The sequence below is a fragment of the Bipolaris sorokiniana genome (genome assembly GCF_000338995.1).
Source record: "Bipolaris sorokiniana ND90Pr unplaced genomic scaffold COCSAscaffold_3, whole genome shotgun sequence".
Lineage (NCBI taxonomy): Eukaryota > Fungi > Ascomycota > Dothideomycetes > Pleosporales > Pleosporaceae > Bipolaris > Bipolaris sorokiniana.
In genome coordinates, this window is record NW_006911897.1 from 820,626 (window position 1) to 842,126 (window position 21,501).

Here is a 21,501-nt window from a genome sequence, read left to right on the forward strand (position 1 = left end):
CCCACATTCGTAAACGCCAAACACCGATCCTGACCCGGCATGACATTCACCATGTAGGTACGCCCACCGCTATCATCGCACTTCATGTCATCAAAGACCCAGATTTTCGCCATATTCTTCGGTAGCGATCCCGAGAGAGGGCCTGTGCCTGGCCAGGGTGGCTCGAAGGATTCGGCCAGGGGCATAGGGGCAGGAGAAGCTGTGGCCATTGCGGCGGCGAGGAGGGGGACGAGAAGGAGGGTTAAGAAGTGCATTTTGAAGGTTGAAAGAGTGTATGTGTGTAGGTAGATTTCAAGGTTCCGTTTTTGCGGCGGAGAAATGGTAGATGGTGGGGAATGGACATAGTTATATAGTTGTATGTTAATATGTTTTGTTGCTGGTTAGGGCAGTCATGGTGAAAGTGCAGTTGGTGCTTGCCGGTACTTTCCGTGTGTTCCCCGTGTAACCCATGTAGCCCGAGTGGGTGAATAGCCTAAAAAGTGATGGTTATTTCTTTCATGAATGTTTCAGGTAGCCGTGTGTTGTGGTCGTTAAAGAGGTTGCTGCATAGTGAGGCGCTAGGGTGAACAAAGGTACTTCCGCGTTTGTGTTGTGCGCGGGACTAACGAGAGGGGATTTTGTATTGCTTCTTTCTAAGCATTGTATTGGTAATATATGCAAAGCATATCGTATACGTTTGAAAGCAGATGTGCTCACTTCGCAGGTTTGTAGCTGTATGGTAGGGAATTGGCGGACGGATTGGGATGTGGTAGTGGAGAGTGCAACTTCAACCTTGCATTAGTCCAAGTACAGATATACATTGATCATCATACAACTTCAAATACCCACCTAGTTACGACAGGTATTCTAATGATTCTTAGACTTGAAAAAAAACAGGTTAATGTACCGCGTCGAAATTCTTTGACGGTCACCAGCAGCTATCTCATTCATAAAAAACTTTGGATATGAATTATCGTTTCCATATTATTGAATTTAACCCGCTAAGATGATACAAACAAGAGTAGAGTGCGCCGATACAGCAGCCAAAGGGCTGTCAATTGAACGGCGTGGCGGCTAAGCATCCATGCACCGTGTGCTCAGTTGCAGTACTGAGCACCCATTTCCTCGCCAAGCTTGACATCGTCACCATCTACGATGATCTTCCTGACGACAACGCCTACAACGTCCCACTTGCTATTGGTATCGATAGGTAGGCCCGAGTCCCTCCGCTTACCCGAGGCATCCTCGCTGCCTACCTCACGCACGACTTCCCAGTTGTTGTTGCCAACATCGACGAGCCTAGCACGCCTGTAGCTCGCGTTGGCAACCTGTCGATGAGCGACTACAAAGCCGGCTTCGTCTTGCTCCTTGATCCACTTCCTGGCTTCTTCATCCTGCCAAACCTTCTTCAGAGCGGCTTCTGCATCTTTCAGCATTCGCACACTTTGCTCCTCCGCCTCGATGGTGCCAGCTTCGGTGCCCTTGTCAAGCGGCTTCTGTACTAGGTGGGCGCCACCAAAGCTCTCAACGAAGTGACCGTTCTCCGAGTTGAAGAAGATTACATCTTTGTACCTACATGGGGTTAGTATACATTCTCTACGTTGTTCAGAGAAATATCGCGTACCATCGCGTGCCTACATCATCGTAGTCACGGTCTTCGAGCGTTTTAGGTGTATGCTTGGATGATTTGGAGACCAACTGTCCACAAGAGACCGTGTTGGCAGGGAGGGGTTGAGGCAGGATAGCTAGATCGGGAATGATCGAGGGAGACAATGGGCCTTCCAGGTAGCTGGGACGGCGGGAGTACTTTGCTGCTGCCATGATGAGGAGCTGTAGGTGGAGCTGGAGGAGGAGTTGTAGGAGTAGTTGGAGAGTTCAGAGATGTGAATTGGGTGATTGTAAGAGGACTTGGAGCTGTGTATACTGCTGGAAGCTACGAGATGCGGAGGTGCTCTCGTGAGGGGTCATCAAGCTTTATGTGATCTCATAGTACCACTACCCGTTTGGTAGAAACCCCGCTCGCCATGGCGTGTCCGATCGCCTCAGGTCACGCTCATGCTGCATTGGCTAACTCTGGCAACAATGAGACCATCCAGATCACAATGCGATGCGTACCTGCATCAGGATGAGTGGTGTGATGGATCAGGTGGTTGTGATGAGGTCAAAGACATGGCGTGTTGTACCTGAATGCTCGCTTCGAAGTGGACCCGGGAGGATCCTACGTTACCGGCGGATTCCGACGGCCCTTAGCTTGATGCCATGTTCCAAGCTCACGTGCACCACCGATACTGCACAAACCATAATACTGCAATTGAGCGTTGATATATCTTGTGAGATTCCTGGGCAGAGAGAATATATGCAAGTCTATCCTACTTCCTGCTCAAAGCTTCTGTCGTCCCCTAAAGCCATCAGCCGCATATCTTTGAGGCTGTGCACCGCACTCACGGCTTCATTCCCATAGCCTTAGCCCATGCCTCCATAAGCGGTGGCCCTTTGGCACTGAGACCCTCCTCAAGGTTCAGATCCGGGTCGGACTTGGCCATGGCGCGTCTATATGCCTCACGCTCGCCAACGCGCTTGAGCCACGCCAGAATACCCTGATAGTCGCTTAGATCTATAGGTTCAAACTTGCGCATCGTCGTAAAGGACCACGCATTCATGATGTCTGCGGCAGTAAACTCATCGCCCGCGAGCCAGGTGTTGTTCAGTAGACGGTCGTTGACATGTTTCAATGCATTCGCGGCGCGATCAGCGACACCAATGTACCTGGGATCCTGCTCGCCGACCATTGCCCGAGCCGAAGTCCTCCTAAATAGGGTGGGGTGTAAAGTTCCATTCGCAAAATGAAACCAGTACAAGTAATCTGCAAAGTTCTTGTGCTGTGGTTCCAGTGCCAGCCGGCCATTGGCGTACTTTTGGATGATGTATTCGCTGATGGCACCTGATTCGGCAATCTTGATGGGATTGGAGGGGTCCGTGACGTCCTCGAATACAGGAGAAGAGCCGAGAGGGTACACGGCTTTGAGTTCAGGCGGAGAGAGTAGAGGCGATCGTTGGTAGAGCTTCAATTCATAGGGAATGTTGAGCTCTTCGAGAAGCCATGGGATGCGCTCGCCTTGGCCAACCTGGAGATGGTGGACGACGAGCTTTGGGGAAGACATTTTGGAATTTGACATAAATCAGATGGTGTTTGTGCAAGAGAGGGGTATAATAATCTTTGGAGATTTCGACTCTTTAGATATCCTCGGGTCTCGGTGATCGCCGTATCCGGTAAGTAGTTTCTACTGTGGGCTCCGCTGGCTCTGATTCGATCAATCGGCCTGGAAGAACGATGGATAGGTCTTTGTGACTTTCAGCTTGACCTGTCCGGTCATTTCTTCGCTTTATATCTAGAGTCATCCAGGCAATCAAGTTTGGTATTGTGTAGGATCGGTTTGACCTCTCCGTCTGACATGTTGTAGCTGACAATCACACTACAAGGAGGGGGAGACTCGGCCGAGCTACGCCATGACGAGTACTGATTGGCCAGATATTACTACGCCCTGCAACCTGCAACTTTTGTTCGAGCAAATACCGGAGATACCGCTTACATATTCCTGAAACCGAAGCGGTTGAATATATGTAAGTTGTTATTATCTTCTGTTTTGAATGTACTGCATGACCTCACCCCCCCCCCCCCCCGACCATGCGTCACGTGTTCGCATCGCATTTAGTCGATAACACGTGCAGGAGGATCAGGACAAAAGAATGAAAACCTATCCCAATACACCCAATTATTGCCTACCAATTCATACTCCATATCCTCACACAGATTAGAGACTCAACAAACCTCTACCCCACCCTCCTATCCACCACCTCAAACTCGACTCCATACTTCCCCACAACCCAATTCACCCTCTCCACGACCCCCAAACAGGACCCACAAACCCTCTGACTAATAAAAATCCTTATCACCCCCCCTTCAACCTCCGGACACGCCTTATACGCCCCCGGATTATCAAAATCCCGCATCTCAAACCCTGCAGACCCCAGATACCGCGTCAGCCAAAAGGTAATCAATTGCATCTCTGCATGCATCGCCCACCGGTGCTCCAGCGGTAAGCCCAGCATCTTAGAAAATAGTATGGCTTCGCGCGTCCAGATGTCTTTGTCGATGAAGTCGGTGCAGAGATCAGGGTTTGGACCGCATTTTGAGGCGTAGAGATTGCCGAAGAGACGTGTGATGGCTATGGCGCCGTCGTCGGGGCTTTCGTAGGGTTGACCTGTTTTGTCCCATTCTTTTGCGGGGAAAGTGTAGATTTTGGATAAGGTGAGATTGAGGGTTACGCGGGTGGAGTAGTCGGTTTCGCGGTAGGCTTTTGAGAAGGAGATGTCGGTGAGGGTGGGGAAGTTGGTTTCGGATAAGGATATTTGCTCGGTGGTGGTGCGGGATCGTAGTTGTTGGGTTTGGTGTTTTAGGGATTCTAGTTCTTTGCGGCATGCGAGTAGTTCGTCTTCTTTTTCCTTAAGGTCGCTTTCTGCTTCGAGTCTTTTTGATATCTCTTCGTTCCACTTTGCCTCCGAGTCATCTGCTTCTTTTTTTAATTTCTCGTTTTCGAGCAATAAAAGTTGTAGTTTTGATTGCGCCGAGTGCACTACCGGGGGCCTGGTGGTCGATATGTTGTTGGTAATCTCGAAATGTGAATCTTTGCGCAGCCGAGAGATGTCTCCAACAGTAGTCTCTTCGTCCTTTGCACCCAAGGATTGTGTTTGATCCACTGAACTGCCACATGACTGATCTACGTGCTGAATTCTAATACGGCGAGTAAACTTCGCAATTGGTCTCTGCGAAACACTACCGCTCAACGGCTTGTTTGCGCTATTCCTAACAACGCATGTCTCCTCGGTCGACTGTTTTAAGTCAAGCGCATCGATTCCTGCAATAAGCATTTTAGTCACATCTTCAGTCATCTTGGGGTGCCTAATGCAAATAAAATAAAGAGCTCCGAGTGGTCAAAATTTTGTTCTTTTTGGAGGAAATAGAGCAACAATGCAATGACTAGGCAGCAGCAACTTCGGCTCAGCCTTGCGACTTCCCCTCGCCAAGCCACATGATACCGATCGAGTCACTCGTTGCGTGCATACACCATCTTAGCAAAATCGTGTAACATGTAGCTTGAACGCCTGAGTTGGTGTTGCACAGCATATCGATCGGTGGCATACGTGTCAACGCAGAAGCAATCTGTTCATGCAACGCTGACCGGGGCTTGGTTCCGCTGAAGACATAGATTCATAGGATTGTGGGTAGCCAATAACGCCTTAATAAATTTTCTGGAATCGCGCGATAAATCCTCAATCAGTGGGTTTTGCCAAATAATACGTAAGAGGGAGGCTGGAAGATGCCCGACTATAGGCGTTGTGGTCGGGTCGTTTCTTTTTGGCTATCCAACGCCTTACACATGCTCTGAAAATCGTGGCTTCTGGCTTATTCAGAATGTGATGGAGCGCGACGCGCTTTTGGCTTTGGGATAATCCAGAGCCATTTTTTTCGCTTCTTTCACTTTGCCAATTCTGATTATTTATATTATTCCATGAGTACGACCGAAAGTGGAAAAGAAGTAAGGCTCAGGATGTCCCGTGGAATGTAGATGGGCATCAGGGTTATTAGAATTCCACAGTATGCAATCCACTCGCTGGAAGGGAGCGCGGAATAACACGTGATAGATCATACTGAATTGATAGAATTCCAGATCGCATATGAATACCCGTGAGACTCATGGCCATCGGTATCGTATACATGGGAAAAGACTGTCGGCTGGATCTTATATTCAAAGAAAGTCCACAAGATGATAACCACCTGTCACCACCTCAAGAATCTGTGACCACCTTTCCAAACAGCTCAACCTCTAGCTACTCCCTACTCTATGATTTTCTATTTCATCTGTATCCTCGTCGGTTGTATACCATCCATCACTATCAGCATCTTCATAGTCGTCCGGCCAACTTGCATCACTTTCTCCATCAGAATCAATTGCCGAATCCGTTTTCTCATCCGGCTCTTTCAATTTGACTCCCATCCGAACTAATTTAGCTTCGTAGGTGGCCTTATCGACCTCTGGATCCCGGCGAATCTTTCGCATTCGAGGCCTCCACACTCGATTCATGAAAGTGACAAAAGGCTTCTTGTATCTGGTCCATTTTCCCTCCAACTCCGCGACAACCCTCTCAAGAACCTCGATGTCGTCGCGCTCGAGATCATGAATTTCCTCCGCTTCTTCAGGCGTCGGGCGTGTGAATTGCCTCAATAGTTCATCGTGCATTCGATAACAACAAGTGTGTGTGAGGGATAGGGTTTCAAATGTCAAGACTCGAAGTATAGCAGAAGCCATCCATGAGTTTTTGTGGTTGTTATTGACAAGACTGAAAAGGTATGCCTGATGATTTCGCCGATAAGTTATTGGAAAGTGACGCCAGTACTTTCCGCACTGCTTTCCAATCGCACACCCGATCACGGTACAACCATCTTCGGAGCAGTAACACTGACAATTGTCACTAACCTCTGATGATAGAAGCACCGAGATATCTTCCCTATACTCAGAGTTCAAAATCCCGCCAGCAAGACTGTGTCGAGCAAGTAGGTGAGCCGGCGTCGTGAGATGAATTGGATGGACCCAAAAAGGGTCAGCACCATGTCTCATGAGCCACCTGAAAATCGCAATAAATTCGGAACGTGCTCTTCTACATGATATCCATGAAAGTGCTTGAACCCAAAGGGAGGTACTAATTCGAGTTTCTCGGGGAAACCATAAATTGCTAAGGGCGATGGATTCTACACCTCGGTGACCTGCTTGCCAAGCGGATTCCGCCGATAAGAGTGTCAAACATATGTTGTGATATAGTGACGAGGTCTTATCAGTTATATTGACACTTTCAAAACTCCTGGTACTGATTTGATCATCTGAACCAGCGTTGTGGTCTTCGTAGAGATGACTCGCAATGTGATGGTAAATCTTGGTCAACGAAAAATTGGTCTGTTTGTCATGACTCTCAAATTCGAAAAAACGACGTGTTATGTCGTCCCAGGTTTTCCGTGTTATGGGGACTTCGTAGTTCAACAAGACCTCGATGGACTTGATATTCCTCATTGTGATAGCTGCTTCCAATAGCATTTCTAGAAGATCCTGTGATAAACTTACGTTGGGATTAGATAACATCATGGTCAGGCCTCCAGGCCATGATGCTAGCGCAGACACAGAATCGTATTTTGCGAACAAAGATGCCCAAGTGTCAACACCTGGAGCTATCAGGCGAGTGGCGAAGTCGAGTTCTGACCTTCGAAATATGACTTCACGTCGGGAGTCATCTTCAGTAAATGCTAAAAGAAATAGTGAGACAGGATGCAGAGACGGGATCTGGAGTTGCTAGCTGTTAACTTACTGTTGGAAAACGACTCTAATTGCAAAAGAGCTGAGATGTTGTCAAAGACTATCTGATATGAAAAAGAGTTCAGTGGATATGGTGTAAATAGTGCGAAAGACCAGCTTTCTGTCCTCTTTGCAACACAAAACAAAACATGACCATAGCGCAACTTCCATTCATGTGTATGGTGAGGGTACGCCAATGGTCTTAACAGCCAATATTCGACCGGATTGCTGTCTCAGTTAGTAAGTTTAAGCAATGAGCATTGGAGAATTTACCGTCCCTCGGCATCTTGATCGTCGAAAGGTACACCCGCGTCGAAACACACATCAATGACCTTAGACACAGCGCTCATGAATTTCTCTCTAGAGTCCATCAAATCTATTGCGAGAGCTATAAGGTGAAGGACAGCCTGTTTTTCATTAGTTTGTGGGAAATAAAAACGACATAAACACATACATATAAAATTCCATTTCCTCTCGTATCAAGATTAGTAGGACAAGCACCCTTTCGAAACTCCTGTTGGAGTTTAGGTGCAATGGTTGGGAAAATGATTGCCATCTGGCTACATCCTTGCTCGTATGAATCTCGATAATCAATTTTCTCGATTGCAGAATTTAAGATTCTGAACACCGGTGAGTCTTGCGGAGCCACAGCCCGATGTCTTAGCACGGGTGCTGGCGAATTCCAGCCCCCTTTTCTCGAACACTGCCAACCTATCTGCACACAGAACTTTAGCAAACTGTTGTATATGGAAAGCTGAATAGCAACGGATTTAGTGTAGTCACCGTATGTGGATCGAGGGCAGTCTTTATGGTGATCATAGGCTTCATCTGTCAGGATCTTATACCATCTTCTGGACTCAACTTTCCGCTTCCGTTTCGAGCGACAGTGGCATGAATTAGACTTTTCAATTTGGGCGAAACAGCTCTGTTTTGAAAGCTGGGACGTGCACTCATGATCTCCTTTATGTGAGAAAGCATATGCTGTTGACGGTGATGTGAGGGTCAACTTCCGAGAAGACAAGTCGCTATCCGCCTATTTCAGCATTAGCATCTGTATATTCTAATGGCTGGATCTTGAATTTCTCACCAACGGGTGTTTACCAATCTCCACAGATACAATATTTTCTGAAAGCTGAGCTCGAAGACTCATAATTTCATCATATATCTTCAACAGACCAGGGCTTTGCGAAGCAACATCTCGACGAATCATTTGCAGCACTTCCGTATTTTCATTGAGGGTCTGTTCCACCCTAATCGCCTGTTTTTGTTGAACAATGAGCTCAGTATGCACCTCTCTCAACCGACGTAACGCGCCGTCAAGGCCGGCACACTGTAGAGCCAAAGCTAGATTCGCCTGGAACTTTGCAAGCGACGACCGCACCTCTTTGAGATCTTCCTTCCTATACGGCCAGAGCATCCTCTCCTTCACGGCTCGAAGTTGAGTTTGAATACCATCTGACTGTGAAATGGGGTTCCGTTTCTCTACCATCCTCTTGAGCTCATACAACGTTTCTTCACACTCCTTCAAAGCCATATGTAATTGCGAAGACGGCGTATGATTATCGATTTCTAGTTGTTCTTTGACCTCGCAGAGCCCTTCTAGGATACCTTCAAGGCCTCTGATTTGCCTTTGGATGGCTTCAACATCGCGAGGGAAGCTTTTAAAATCGGAACAGTACTTGTAAAGAATCTGGAAAGTCTGCAGACCAAGCGAAACTATGCCGACTGCAGTACCGGTGACTGAGAAAGGGTCTGTCATATTTACAAGGAGCAAGTTGATTGTTTTATTTACAGGCAAGCTGGGGGGAAGCCTATCTAACCTTCCTACGCAAGGCTGAAACAAGCAGGGAAGCGTAGGGGGCCGGTGAGGCTATGGCAGTCAGTTAGCCTTGTGTTGTGGCATTTGACACCGAAGCATTCTCATAGGGCGGTTGGAATGACACGTCGACATCTTAGCATAGATTGTGTCCATGACTTGAGCAAATAGTCTGGATAGACTAGTATGTTTCTTTCTGCAGATTGTTACTTTTCCGATCGCGGCCAGCTGAAGACCCCGCTTCAGCATCACTTGTTGCTGCTGTGATCCTTCATAATTTTAGCGACACCCAATAGATATGCATGTCAGAATCGGTTACAGGATCCTAGTGGCCAATTGATAAAGACAGCTCGCTTCTGTGTTACCACGTTTGCGCCGCTCATCTTCTGTTCTTATCCGGTCATACGGACCTTCGTAGCTGATTTTGATGGCCTTGGATCACAGTGAGGAGGCATAGATCGACGCAGGAATTTAATGCAAAATATGAGCAAAGTAGACCAACAGCCGAGTGTCAGTGACTGATGATGCTTTCGCAAACATTATGACAGGACGAAAGGCACACTCCGTCACTAGCGCCTTCGCGACGCGATGCATGCTTCCGCCCCACCAACGCTCCGCTTCGACCGCGCATCAACCCCTCCACGACGCCAACCCAATCCCCCAATCCGACCATGGCGCGCGGCAAACTGATAGTTTTTGAGGGCTTGGATCGCGCAGGGAAATCCACGCAGTGTGAGAAGCTTGTTGCGGATTTGCAAAACGATGGCGTCAAGGTGCGGCATATGCGGTTTCCTGGTATGTGTATGTTCTCATGGGGAGTTTTGTTAGCAAATAATTGCGAAGAAGAAGTAGCTACAGGGAGATCAATGGGGTCAGCGGAACAAGACTGATGGTGTATTCAGATCGAACGACACCAATCGGACAGATGATTAATAGCTATCTGAGTGGGCAAAGCGACCAGGAGGATCATGTGATTCATCTCCTATTCTCTGCCAATCGATGGGAAGCAGCGTAGGCCACCAGCATCTTCCGAATGAGCCATTGGGACACTAATTACAATTTTAGTCCATCTATTCGAGCAGACCTTGCTGCTGGTACTACGGTCATCATTGACCGCTATTACTACAGCGGCTGCGTGTATTCAGCCGCCAAGCAGAACCCCAACATGAGCCTCGAGTGGTGTCGGAAACCTGATGTTGGACTCCCACGACCAGACCTGTGTCTTTTCCTCGATATTTCTGCCGATGATGCGGCGAAGCGAGGCGGTTTTGGCACGGAAAAGTACGAAAAGAAAGACATGCAGGACCGCGTGCGAGAGCTGTTCGAGACGTTGATGCAGAAGAAGGAGGGCGAGGACTTTGTGCGCATCTACGCGGGTACCAGTCTCGAAGAGGTGGCGGCAAAGGTCAGAGAGCAGGCCGATAGGTGCATCGAGCGAGTTGCGAAAGGACAGTTGCCGCTACGAACAGTCGAAGAATGGTAAACGTGTTCATCCATTATTTGACGCTAGCATCTTGTCGTCATCCTCATTCACGTTATCGACCCACGTCTCATCTAGATCTTCGCCCAACTCAACATCCAGGTCGTCAATGTCAGGAAATTCGTCGACCCCTTCTACGGCGCTACTCTCTGCTTTCTTTGTCCGCTTTGTCTTGAACATGGCTTTGATCTCGTCCTGGCCATGTACCCTTAGGCTCAATTCTTTCATCATGTCAGACCATCTGAGAAGGGCATGGCAGCTTGGGCATGTTCCTTCAATCGGAATGAATGCGTCTTTGTTACCTTCTTCTGCAAGGAAATTTTGCGATAGACAGGCTACATGTGACACGGAACGGCAGGCCTCCATAGGGCAGATCAGCACCAGAGACTCTTCTGGATTTGCGTTCGTCTTGCAAACAGCGCAAGCTCTCTTTTGACTGTCTGCAAGTATGCTCCTTGATTTTTCTACATACGACTTGCAGTCTTCGTATGCAACTGGAATTGCTCGTATGACGTCGGGTATGAAATGTGTGCGCATTTCATTTTGTACATCTGACGCGAGCTTTGGAAGCTCGGCTGGTGTTAGTCTAACCGTAATGTAAGTTGGCAGCTTTGTCTTCATCTTGGAAATGTGTCTTTCCCACTGCGCGAAGACGTCGGGGGCAAAGAAGCGAATGTGTAGGGGCCATCGGCTGAAACTCCCAACTCCCAACAGATGGTGCAGATTTTTCAATCGTGCCTCGAGCGACATTGGTGGCCGGGGTCTCTTTGCGGGTGACGCATTCTTTTTGCCCTTGTACAATTCGTCTCGTCTTGCGTCGCGTACATCTCGCTCGATGTGGCGAGTCGCGTGCGTGTTTTGCCACGCCCACTCGAACTGCAGGGCGGCCGAATTAGAGGGGAATCCTGTGACGATGCAAGTCATTTCCCATGGCCGCTTCCCTTGCATTGAGGTTCGCTTTGCGCCGCCCTTGGTAGATCCATTGTGCTGGCCCAGGCGACGTGCCGGATTAGGCGTACTGCCAATGTAAAAGGCCTTGCGGTTCTTGGAGCGAAGCAGATAGCAGCAGTAGAAAGCCGGAATAGGTCGACTCTCTATTTTGATAGTACTGGCCATTGGACGGCCTGGTAAAGGACGTGAGGTCGAGGCAGAGTGTTGTTGTCGATGGCATCTAGAAGCGGCAACGGCCAGTTAGGGCTGACGGGATGGTGCAGATGGGCAGCGCTGTGATTGGTGGGGCCAGGGTGGTTCCCGATGCGACAACCTTGCGCTCGGTCTTCTTACCTGTAGTGTGCCCATGGATCCCTCGACTGTCTGTTGCAGAAACGAGATCCTTGATGACAGCCAGTTTTGTGTCCGATATGGCTAATGAGTTGAATCAGCATGAACTGATGATTCTCGCAGTCTGGTTCGGCAGTCTTAAAATGGGCAGCGATGCAGCCAGCACTTTGCACGTGCCGGCTGGGACAGGTTATACAATGTATCTGCCCAGCCATTGAACGGGCGTCCAGACAGGGGTGTGTGTGCGCGAGCATAGGGTGTAGGAGCTGTCATGCCGTGGCCAGATGGGGGCGTGTAGGAGGTCTGATACCATCCACCATGACTACAGTGACGGCGGCCTTTTGATATCGCTCAAATGGCCACCAGCGCCATGGATGAGCTAGCCCCAGAAACACGGGGCAGCACGGCGCAGGCACCATTGGGATTTCGCACACGCGACCGATGATTGCGCACCGCCGGAATAAGCGTCGATGGATTTGAGTTCGGTACCTTGGGTGTGATAGTGCATCCGCCGCTAGCGAGGCAGAGTAGGGAACCTCTCGCACCTTTCAGCGGCCCCATCCATCCTCCTCATACCTCGCCGCTCCCCACGAGACCGCGCCACACATACGTAGCTGTCTACACCCACGTTCGTCGTCAATACCCAGGCCTGCCATCTTCCGGGCGTGTCATTCTACATAATATCAGTGAATTTCACGGCCCGACTTGGGTCAAAAGCGGTCGCTTGCCGCTCCAGAGCCTCCATGACTGCAGATATATCCCCTCGATAGCGCCCACCACCACCGACAAACTCAATCCCGACTGCCATCGCCTTACCCAGAAATACCCCGTTCACCGTCGCGAGGCCGCAGATAATCCCTACCACTTGTCCTGTCAGGTGCAACGAGTAGGGAAAGGGCCATGGTCGACTTTATACCCCAGGCCGGGCCTCCCACGGGCGCTACAATGACTACCTTTCGGGTCGCCACGGACAATGGAGCGTCAGACGGAGCCCCTGGAGCATCAAAGTCAAAAACGAGCGGCGGCGCGACACCTGCCACGAACGGCGCGCAACCGAATGGGGCAGGCACCATCCCTTTGAGCGCGCGCAAGGCAGCACCACTCGATCTCGCCACGGTGGAACGCAGAGGGCATGGAGCGCCAAACAACCTGCCGCCCAAACAGAACCGTCTCTTCGGCCTGCGCGAAGCTCCTACCTATCGACCGACCACTGAGCAGTTCAAGGACCCCGTCAAGTACATCCAGAGCATCCGCGAAGAGGCACAGAAGTACGGCATTGTCAAAATTGTTCCGCCGGACAGCTGGAACCCAGGTTTTGCCATTGATACAGAGGTGAGTGCACGCGCCATACCTGACTGCGCCTGTGCCCATCTCTACTGCTATTACAATGAGTTACTTTGAGCTAATCTGATGCGGAACAGCGCTTTCATTTTCGTACGCGACGCCAGGAACTGAATTCCGTCGAGGGGGGTATGTACCAGTCAAACTTTGCCTTATTAACCCGAGTCTGATCAGGGCTAGGTACACGTGCCAATCTGAACTATCTGGATCAGCTCGCCAAATTTCACAAGCAACATGGTCATAGTCTCACACGCTTCCCAAGCGTGGACAAACGGCCATTGGACCTTTACAAACTCAAAAAGGCCGTCGAGAAGAGGGGTGGCTTTGAACGTGTCTGCAAGCAGAAGAAATGGGCTGAAATAGGACGCGACCTCGGCTACAGCGGCAAGATAATGTCTTCGCTGTCTACATCCCTCAAAAACTCGTACCAAAAATGGCTGCACCCGTATGAAGAGTACCTACGGTTGGTGAAACCTGGTGTGCAGCAGATGCTGGAATACGAGCACGGCGGACCGTTTACACCCTCACCAGCACACTCGCCTGTGAAGAAATCGCTACAGGGCACGCCCGCAGCCAATGCCACCGAATCGCCCGCCATGAAGGCTTCAGCAGCTCTCAACGCGACTCTGCGCAGTGAATCAGCTCCAACCCCGCCGCCCGAGCTCCCAAAGCCAGCCATGCAGTCGGGCTTTACACCAGTAAATTCCGGCGGCTTTACAGCGGTTAACGCGCATCCACCACCTAAGCCAACTACGCAGCCCTCCACTCCAAGTTCCTTTGCTGCAGTGAATGCACCAAGCAGTATGCATCGAGATGTGCTGGAATCACGCACTTCTACGCCGTTGCGCAACGCTGGCAGCCCAATGTTGTCAGCTGACAACACCCCTGATTTCCGGCCATCAGGTATCGGCTCGACGCCATTGTCCAATGGACATCAATTCAACCAGCTGAAGCGCACCCTATCCCAAGATGCCGATAGTAGTGCAAACGACGATGCAGATGAGGCAAATGGCAGGCGCAGTAAACGACTGAAGAAAGACGCTGCCCCCACTGTGGCCGGCTCTCACATGACTCAGCCTCGCCAATCCACGCCAGGCCGATCGTTCCCTCGTGTGCGTGCCGCCGACGAGCGCCCCGGCGATCGCTGCGAAAATTGCGGTACCGATAATGACCCCTCAAACATCTTGCTATGTGACAGTTGCGACTCTGGCTATCACGGCTACTGCTTAGATCCACCAATCAAATGCATTCCTGCCTACGACTGGCACTGCCCACGCTGTCTGGTAGGCACAGGCGAGTTTGGGTTCGAAGAAGGGGGCATATACTCGCTCAAGCAGTTCCAGGAGAAAGCGCATCAGTTCAAGCAGGGCCATTTTGCTACCAAAATGCCCTTTGATCCAGTCACTAACGCACCAAAGCCGGTCACAGAAGACGATGTTGAACGCGAATTCTGGCATTCAGTTGCGAATGTGACAGAGACTGTTGAAGTAGAATATGGAGCAGACATTCACTCTACGACTCACGGCAGCGGATTTCCAACCATTGAAAAGAATCCACGAGACCCCTATTCTACGGACCCGTGGAACTTGACTGTATTGCCGTATGCGCCAGATTCGCTGTTCCGCCATATCAAGTCCGATATCTCAGGGATGACAGTGCCTTGGTTGTATGTGGGAATGGTTTTCTCAACTTTCTGTTGGCATGCCGAGGATCACTATACGTACTCTGCAAACTACCAACACTTTGGAGCTACCAAGACCTGGTACGGCGTGCCAGCCGAGGATACCGACAAGTTTGAGCAAGCTATGCGTGAAGCAGTACCAGAGCTGTTTGAAAGCCAGCCCGATCTCTTGTTTCAACTCGTGACGCTTCTCACTCCTGAGCAACTATTGAAAGCTGGAGTTAAGGTTTATGCAATTGACCAACGTGCTGGCGAGTTTGTGATAACCTTCCCCGAAGCTTACCATGCTGGCTTTAACCATGGCTTCAACCTCAACGAGGCGGTGAATTTTGCGCCAAGCGATTGGGAGCCATTTGGGGAGCATGGTGTGCAGCGTCTCCAGGACTATCGACGTCAACCGTGTTTCTCTCATGATGAGTTACTACTAGCCGCGGCCTCGCGCAAGGATACCACCATCAAGACGGCCAAGTGGCTTGGTCCTGCTATGCAGCGGATGCGCGATCGGGAAACGCGCTTGCGGAGAGAATTTCTCGAAAAGCATAAAACTGCTAAAGCGCACACTTGCAAAGTTGATGGCAGCAGTAACGCGGATGCGCCTTGTGAACTTGACTTCATCATCGATGATGCTGACGTGCACGAGGATGAACTAATATGTGCCTTCTGCAAGTGCTACGGCTACTTGTCTCGCTTCTATTGCCGGAACACGAAGAAGGTCTTGTGTCTACAACATGCTGGGTGGTTTGAGTGTTGTTCAGATCTTCCAGAGGCCGATCGTTACTCCGGAGCCAAGGGCCAGCATATGCTTATATATCGCATGCAAGAGGATGCTCTGATGACGCTGGTTGAGAAGATCGTGGACAAGGCAAGCACGCCCGAAATCTGGGAGTCCAAGATGGAGAGCCTTCTTGCTGAGGGGCCACGGCCGCAGCTAAAGTCTCTGCGTGCACTTTTACACGAAGGAGAGAAGATTGACTGGGAGCTGAACGGTCTTCAAGACCTGAAAGACTTTGTCGAAAAGTGTCAAGAAGTAGCTGACGAAGCGGTCCTGTACACGACTAGAAAGCTGCAGGCTCGCCGCAAAGCCGAACGCCCCGGTAGGGGAAGACCCAGCAAGTCGGCCATTGCAGAGGCGGATGAGAAGGAACGCGAGTACCGCAATGTTGAGAACATTCAGAAACTTCTTAATCAGGCAAAAGATCTAGGATTCGACAGCCCAGAGATCACCACACTCCGAGAACGCGCAGAAAGCATCGTGGAGTACCAGAACAAAGCGCGAACTGCCTTGCGCGATCGGCCTGCTGAGCAGAGCATCGCACGACTTGACGAGCTTCTCGAAGAAGGCAAGGGCTTCAATGTCGACCTGCCTGAGCTTGAATCGCTCGAAAAGGTTGTACAACAACTAAGATGGCTCCAAGAGGCACAGGATTTCAGAGTCAAGCCGGCACCTACTCTCCAAGAAGTTAGTGATCTCATCAAAAGCGGAATCGAAGTCGGCATGCCTGAGCACCATCCCGACCTTCAGTTTCTGCAAGACAAACGCACGCAAGGCGAGTTCTGGGAGAAGAAAGCGAAAGAGCTTATGGAAGTGGAGCATGTGCACTATCAACAACTTGATGCTTTCTCCAAGCAAGCGACCAATTTGCCAGTGACACCAGAGACACGAGCGGCTATGGATGCAATTCTCAAAAAGCAGCGGGACGCGCAGGAGCTCATCATGTCTTTGTATGAGCGAAGTAAGAACCCAGACTTCACCCAGCGACCCCGATATATGGAAGTTCGCAATGCCATGGAAGGGCTGAACGCACTAAACTGCAAGCCAGCTGGGACCAGCGATCTCGAGAAAGAACAAAAGCGCCATGAAGACTGGATGCGACGAGGCAAAAAACTTTTTGGCAAAGCCAATGCGCCGCTTCACATTTTACATGCGCATATGAAACAAGTAGATGAGCGCAATCGGGCTTGTTTCGACCTTTCTGACCAGCCTCGCATGCCCGTGGAACCTGCTTCGCGTGAACAGAGCCCAGCAGATGGAGAAGAGGTGGATGGTTCCGGGTCGAGCCGTGACGTCTTTTGCATCTGCCGCAAACCCGAAGCTGGTATGATGATTGAATGCGAATTGTGCCACGAATGGTGAGTTTTCTAGGTAATGCTCTTTGAGGGTGTTCGCTAACAAGAACAGGTACCATGGCAAGTGCTTAAAAATTGCACGTGGAAAAGTCAAGGAGGACGACAAGTACACATGCCCAATCTGTGACTACCGCGTAAAGATTCCGCGTGATGCAACCCGACCGAAACTCGAAGACTTGCAGTTATGGCAGGACGAGCTTCAAGGGCTACCGTTCCAACCAGAAGAGGAGGAAACACTCGAGTCGCTTATTGAGCATGGCACCAAATTCCGTGATTACGTGGCGCGGTACATCAATCCCATGATGTCAAGCCCCGATGAGCTTACTACACAGCGATTCTATCTACGGAAACTTGAGGGCGCCGAAATTCTCCTTGCGAACGAGATCAACTTCTTCCGCCAAGAGCTGCACAGATGGGCACCCGTCGCACCTACGCCACCACCGATCCTGCAAGTATCTCTCTCAACACGGAAGCCTCGGCCGACAAAGCAGCAAAAGCTGATGAACCAATTGGGGATAACCAACCCAGAGGATCTCCCACAGCACTTGAGGACCAAGGCACATCAGTTCAAACGCAAGGAAGGGGATGTCACGAAACCCTCGAGTCCACCACCAGGATCTGGCGAACAATCGCACACGCCGCCTGGAGAACCTCGCCAAAGCCAAGGTGACAGTGAGTACTTTAATCCGGCTACCACGTCGGCATACAACAATTCTCCGACGTTTGCTACGACAGCCCCTCTCAGCTTTGGTGGAGGCTCTTCTATCGCACCAATCGATCCAGGCCTTTTTGAGAGCTCAGGGCCGGCAGGCCCAACTAGTCCGATGCAAGATCCGTTCAAGAGCTCGGTCAGTGGGCACGAGATGTTTGGTGAAGCGATGGAGATGGGCGGTGGCCAGGCCGAGGAAGCCTTGGCCGTCACTGAAGGCAACAACTACGAGGACTAGTATTCCGTTGACTACGACATTGCTTCGCCTGGCGCAGGGCGTAATTTCTTTCACGCATAATAGGGCGGCGTTTTGGCATTTCTTATCTTAGCCGTTGTACACTAAGGGTTTGTTACTGTTTTCGCATGCTTCCCCACGATGGCATTCCTTGCATAAGCGAAATTTTCTTTATTTGTTCATGGATATACGTGGGATATTGTAGGGGGATTTTTGGACTGCTATTCTGTTCAGCTGGTGGTGCTTGTTGCATGCAGATGAGGTGTTGGAGGGGGTCACGACCGAGCCATGCGACCAACATACCCATAAAAGGCGCGTAGTAGACTAGTCGCTGTTGTTTTCATTTCCTCTTCATCGATAACGAAGAATTGATAATTACCATGCTAAAAACCGAGTGCTATGTGGTGCAAGTTGATGGGTGGGTGCAGGCGAAGTGATGATGCGGGGATCTCGGAGGTTTGCATGGCAGCGCAACCAAACTACTGGCAATGGGCCCGTGCACGACATTTCTGATGGCGGTTCTGGTGCCATCAGCATCATTCCTGACCTCGGACGACACACTGCAATGCTGCCAAGTAGAGGGCTGCGGCCTGCCCAAATTGCGCCCTTGGCCTCGCGACAATCATCAATACTTAGATCGACAGCTACAAGGAAGGTGCGCACACCCAATGGTCCAATTGCTCGCTTTCGTGCCATCTGCCCGCCCGTGTCCTGCCTAGCGAAGCCACACGGCTTCGTACCCACGACTACTCTTTTGTCACCACTTGAGCTACATCTTTGGTGGGATTTTCTTTTTGAGATACTGACTGTAGTAGCAGTTCTCATCGCTTCCCCGCACAGCTGGGCTCGCTTCACAATCATGTCGAAGCCCGCTCCAATCTGTACAGTGGAGGAAGGGCGCAGCCGGCACTCATAATGTCATGCTGAGCGCTTCGTCTGTCCGATATGCTTCATGGTACGCGCCTTGGAGCTGGGGTAGTTCCACCAAGCCTGCCGACGCCAGTTCCGCTCTGCCCTCGAATCAAGTCCCAGTTGCCGAATTCTCCCACCGTCATACGTCCGAGTTTGCAAAGCATGCAGAGCCTGCCGTGAGCACAGCCACTCCCGAACTTGCGCCTGCAACAATTGAGAAACCCGCTGTCGTGGATGGGGTGTCGAGCTCAGCAAACACGGTTGCAGAGAATGCCTCTGTTATTGGCGAGCCCAAGACGCTTGAGAATGTGCTTGAGAGCGATCCAATCAAAAACACACTCCCCACTGCCGAAATCGATCCCACTCACCTTATTGACCATGCCGGACAACTGAAGGAACTAGGTTTAGACTACGGCTGGGGCATGACTACGCTTTTCGAAAAGTGCATCGAGACTATTTATCTCCAGTCAGGTTTGGGCTGGGCCGGATCCATTCTGATCGCTGGTGTAGTAGTGCGTGGAGCAACCTTTTTCTTCCAGGCTCTTAGCTCAGACAAGATGGCAGCCATGGCCGCTCTAACACCTGTGACAAAGCCTCTACAGGATAAGATGGAGGCTGCCATTGCGCGGGGTGATAAGCAACAGGCGGATCTGTACAGGATGCAACAGGCCGAAATCATGAGACCGTACGTCGGAGGCATGGCTTCCATGGGAGGTTTCATGTTTATGCAAGCCTGGATTGGATTCTCGGCTTTCAGGTTCCTGAGAGCCATGGGTGAGCTGCCTGTGCCTGGCATGGAACAAGATGGTTTCTTGTGGTTTACCGATTTGACTTCGCGTGACCCATACTTTCTTTTGCCGGCCGCAACAACGGCCGTCATGTACACTGTCTTCAAGGTATGTCTGTTTCCATAGGCACGAAGAACGGAGAGCTAACCTGTTTCCAACAGAACGGGGGCGAGGTCGGTGTACAAAACGACGTTGGCCAGGCTGCACAACGCCAAAAGCTGTTTACTGGTCTCGCAATTGTGCTCGGTCTGGTGACTGCTTTCCAAGCCACGGCTCTGCAACTTTACTTCCTTGTGTCTGGTATCATGGGTGGTATCACTGGTTGGATGCTGCGCCAAAACGGCTTCCGGCGCATGATTGGTATCCGCACCCTACCAAGTAAAAAGAGCAACGAGCTCTACACCAAGGTGGCACAAGGCGAGCTGAAGTTGAACGACATCAAGGGACCTGACGGCAGGATCCGCTACCAGCCGCCCACTCCCATACGCAAAGCCCCCACCAACCGTCGCCAAATCTCTGGCATCAACATCAAGCCCGGCGTGACTATCCCTACGCATCTCCAGGCTGAGGCGCCCAAGGTGGACCGTACCCGTCCCGACCGCGATGTTGATTTCGAGGAGGGTGCAGCGGGCAAGCCGATGATGGAGAAGCTTGATTACTACAGGAGGAACTACCGACTCAGCTACATGTGGCGTAGGTTCAACGACAGCACCGAGGCGTGGACGAGGAAGATGGGCTACGGGGGTAAGAAGACGACTGCCGAGGAGGCCAAGAGAAAGAGGAAGGCCGAGGAGTATGAGATTGAGCGTCGACGAAGATTTGAAAACAGGTCGTAAGGAAGTGCGGGGTTGCGTGGGACAGAGAGTGAGTGTATGATACGACTGAACTCGACGCCTGTGTTCTCAACATAACAGACACAAGGGAGAAAATTTCATTGAAGGAGATGGTTGGGAAACGCCATTATGTAGTATAGTGGTGTCTTTGTACAGATATTGGAATGCATGTATGTTCCTGAATGACATTTCTCTCTCTCTTCTTCTTCTTCTTCTTCTTCTTCTTCTAAACTCAACGTCGACATTACAATCAACTCGTGGGTATGTATATCTGTACGCACACTGCCTCAACCCTGAAACCATCTCCCTAGCCTGCCGCCTACTCCAACGACGTGTACATGTCGAGTTCCTGACCGTTTCGCCGTCTTCGCTCCACAGGATCCGCGCGCATCTCTACACCCGGCCCTACACGTCGACCAGTAGTAGAACCCAATCGGTGACTTGGAAATATCTGTAACCAGTGCATTAGCCATTGTCTCCGTCCTTGCCTTCCCCATTTCTCAAAGGGCAAAGAAAGAAAAAGAAGATATAAGTGCATACCTTCGTACCCGACCACCCCAACCGATACGCCGCCTCATTCGCTACCAACTCTCCAAACCCCAGCATCAACCCATTCACAAATGGCAACAACAAGTTGATCGCTGCGCCGCGCAACAGGCCCCAGAGCGTGGGCGGCTTGTACAGAATCAAGGGTGAGGAGCTGGACGAGGCCGAGGCGGGCGAGGGGGACAAGTCCGGGTTTGCGTCGTAGGTTTCGCTGTCCGAGGGGATGGTTATGCCGGATTCGGTGAGGGTGTTTGGGGCGGGGGCGGGGGAGGTCATTGTTGTTGTTGGTGTTGGTGGTGGAGGAGGTGTGGGCAATGGGTGGTGGTGGTGGATGTTGGAGAGTTGAGCCCCACGCGGAGGTGGGTGCGGA

The 21,501-nt window shown here is 50.8% G+C and overlaps 8 protein-coding genes across 8 annotated transcripts; 2 read left to right on the plus strand and 6 right to left on the minus strand.

Annotated features, from left to right (window-relative positions):
- Positions 1-1,076: 1,076 nt before the first annotated feature.
- Positions 1,077-1,800, minus strand: COCSADRAFT_168399 (uncharacterized protein; the record flags this gene model as incomplete). The annotated part of the gene is made up of 2 exons (XM_007698710.1): positions 1,077-1,551; positions 1,604-1,800. 2 exons carry the CDS (start codon positions 1,798-1,800, stop codon positions 1,077-1,079), a joined length of 672 nt encoding a protein of 223 aa, XP_007696900.1.
- Positions 1,801-2,359: 559 nt separating this feature from the next.
- On the minus strand, positions 2,360-3,140 carry COCSADRAFT_157588 (uncharacterized protein; the record flags this gene model as incomplete). The annotated part of the gene is made up of 2 exons (XM_007698711.1): positions 2,360-2,378; positions 2,425-3,140. The coding sequence occupies 2 exons, from the start codon at positions 3,138-3,140 to the stop codon at positions 2,360-2,362; spliced, it is 735 nt and encodes a 244-aa protein (XP_007696901.1).
- A 522-nt stretch (positions 3,141-3,662) lies between these two features.
- COCSADRAFT_351951 (uncharacterized protein) lies at positions 3,663-4,981 on the minus strand. The gene has a single exon (XM_007698712.1). It carries the CDS (start codon positions 4,927-4,929, stop codon positions 3,811-3,813), a length of 1,119 nt encoding a protein of 372 aa, XP_007696902.1. The 5' UTR covers positions 4,930-4,981; the 3' UTR covers positions 3,663-3,810.
- An 858-nt stretch (positions 4,982-5,839) lies between these two features.
- Positions 5,840-9,141, minus strand: COCSADRAFT_178896 (uncharacterized protein; the record flags this gene model as incomplete). Its single annotated transcript, XM_007698713.1, has 6 exons — positions 5,840-6,232; positions 6,905-7,333; positions 7,396-7,610; positions 7,656-7,789; positions 7,837-8,415; positions 8,470-9,141. The coding sequence occupies 6 exons, from the start codon at positions 9,139-9,141 to the stop codon at positions 5,865-5,867; spliced, it is 2,397 nt and encodes a 798-aa protein (XP_007696903.1). The 3' UTR covers positions 5,840-5,864.
- Positions 9,142-10,216: 1,075 nt separating this feature from the next.
- Positions 10,217-11,883, minus strand: COCSADRAFT_285650 (uncharacterized protein). The gene has a single exon (XM_007698714.1). It carries the CDS (start codon positions 11,792-11,794, stop codon positions 10,688-10,690), a length of 1,107 nt encoding a protein of 368 aa, XP_007696904.1. The 5' UTR covers positions 11,795-11,883; the 3' UTR covers positions 10,217-10,687.
- Positions 11,884-12,904: 1,021 nt separating this feature from the next.
- Positions 12,905-18,055, plus strand: COCSADRAFT_82804 (uncharacterized protein; the record flags this gene model as incomplete). Its single annotated transcript, XM_007698715.1, has 4 exons — positions 12,905-13,291; positions 13,381-13,429; positions 13,481-17,111; positions 17,161-18,055. The coding sequence occupies 4 exons, from the start codon at positions 12,905-12,907 to the stop codon at positions 18,053-18,055; spliced, it is 4,962 nt and encodes a 1,653-aa protein (XP_007696905.1).
- A 562-nt stretch (positions 18,056-18,617) lies between these two features.
- On the plus strand, positions 18,618-20,588 carry COCSADRAFT_83773 (uncharacterized protein; the record flags this gene model as incomplete). The annotated part of the gene is made up of 3 exons (XM_007698716.1): positions 18,618-18,707; positions 18,871-19,860; positions 19,914-20,588. The coding sequence occupies 3 exons, from the start codon at positions 18,618-18,620 to the stop codon at positions 20,586-20,588; spliced, it is 1,755 nt and encodes a 584-aa protein (XP_007696906.1).
- Positions 20,589-20,904: 316 nt separating this feature from the next.
- On the minus strand, positions 20,905-21,407 carry COCSADRAFT_157595 (uncharacterized protein; the record flags this gene model as incomplete). The annotated part of the gene is made up of 2 exons (XM_007698717.1): positions 20,905-21,036; positions 21,126-21,407. The coding sequence occupies 2 exons, from the start codon at positions 21,405-21,407 to the stop codon at positions 20,905-20,907; spliced, it is 414 nt and encodes a 137-aa protein (XP_007696907.1).
- Between the last annotated feature and the right edge of the window lie 94 nt (positions 21,408-21,501).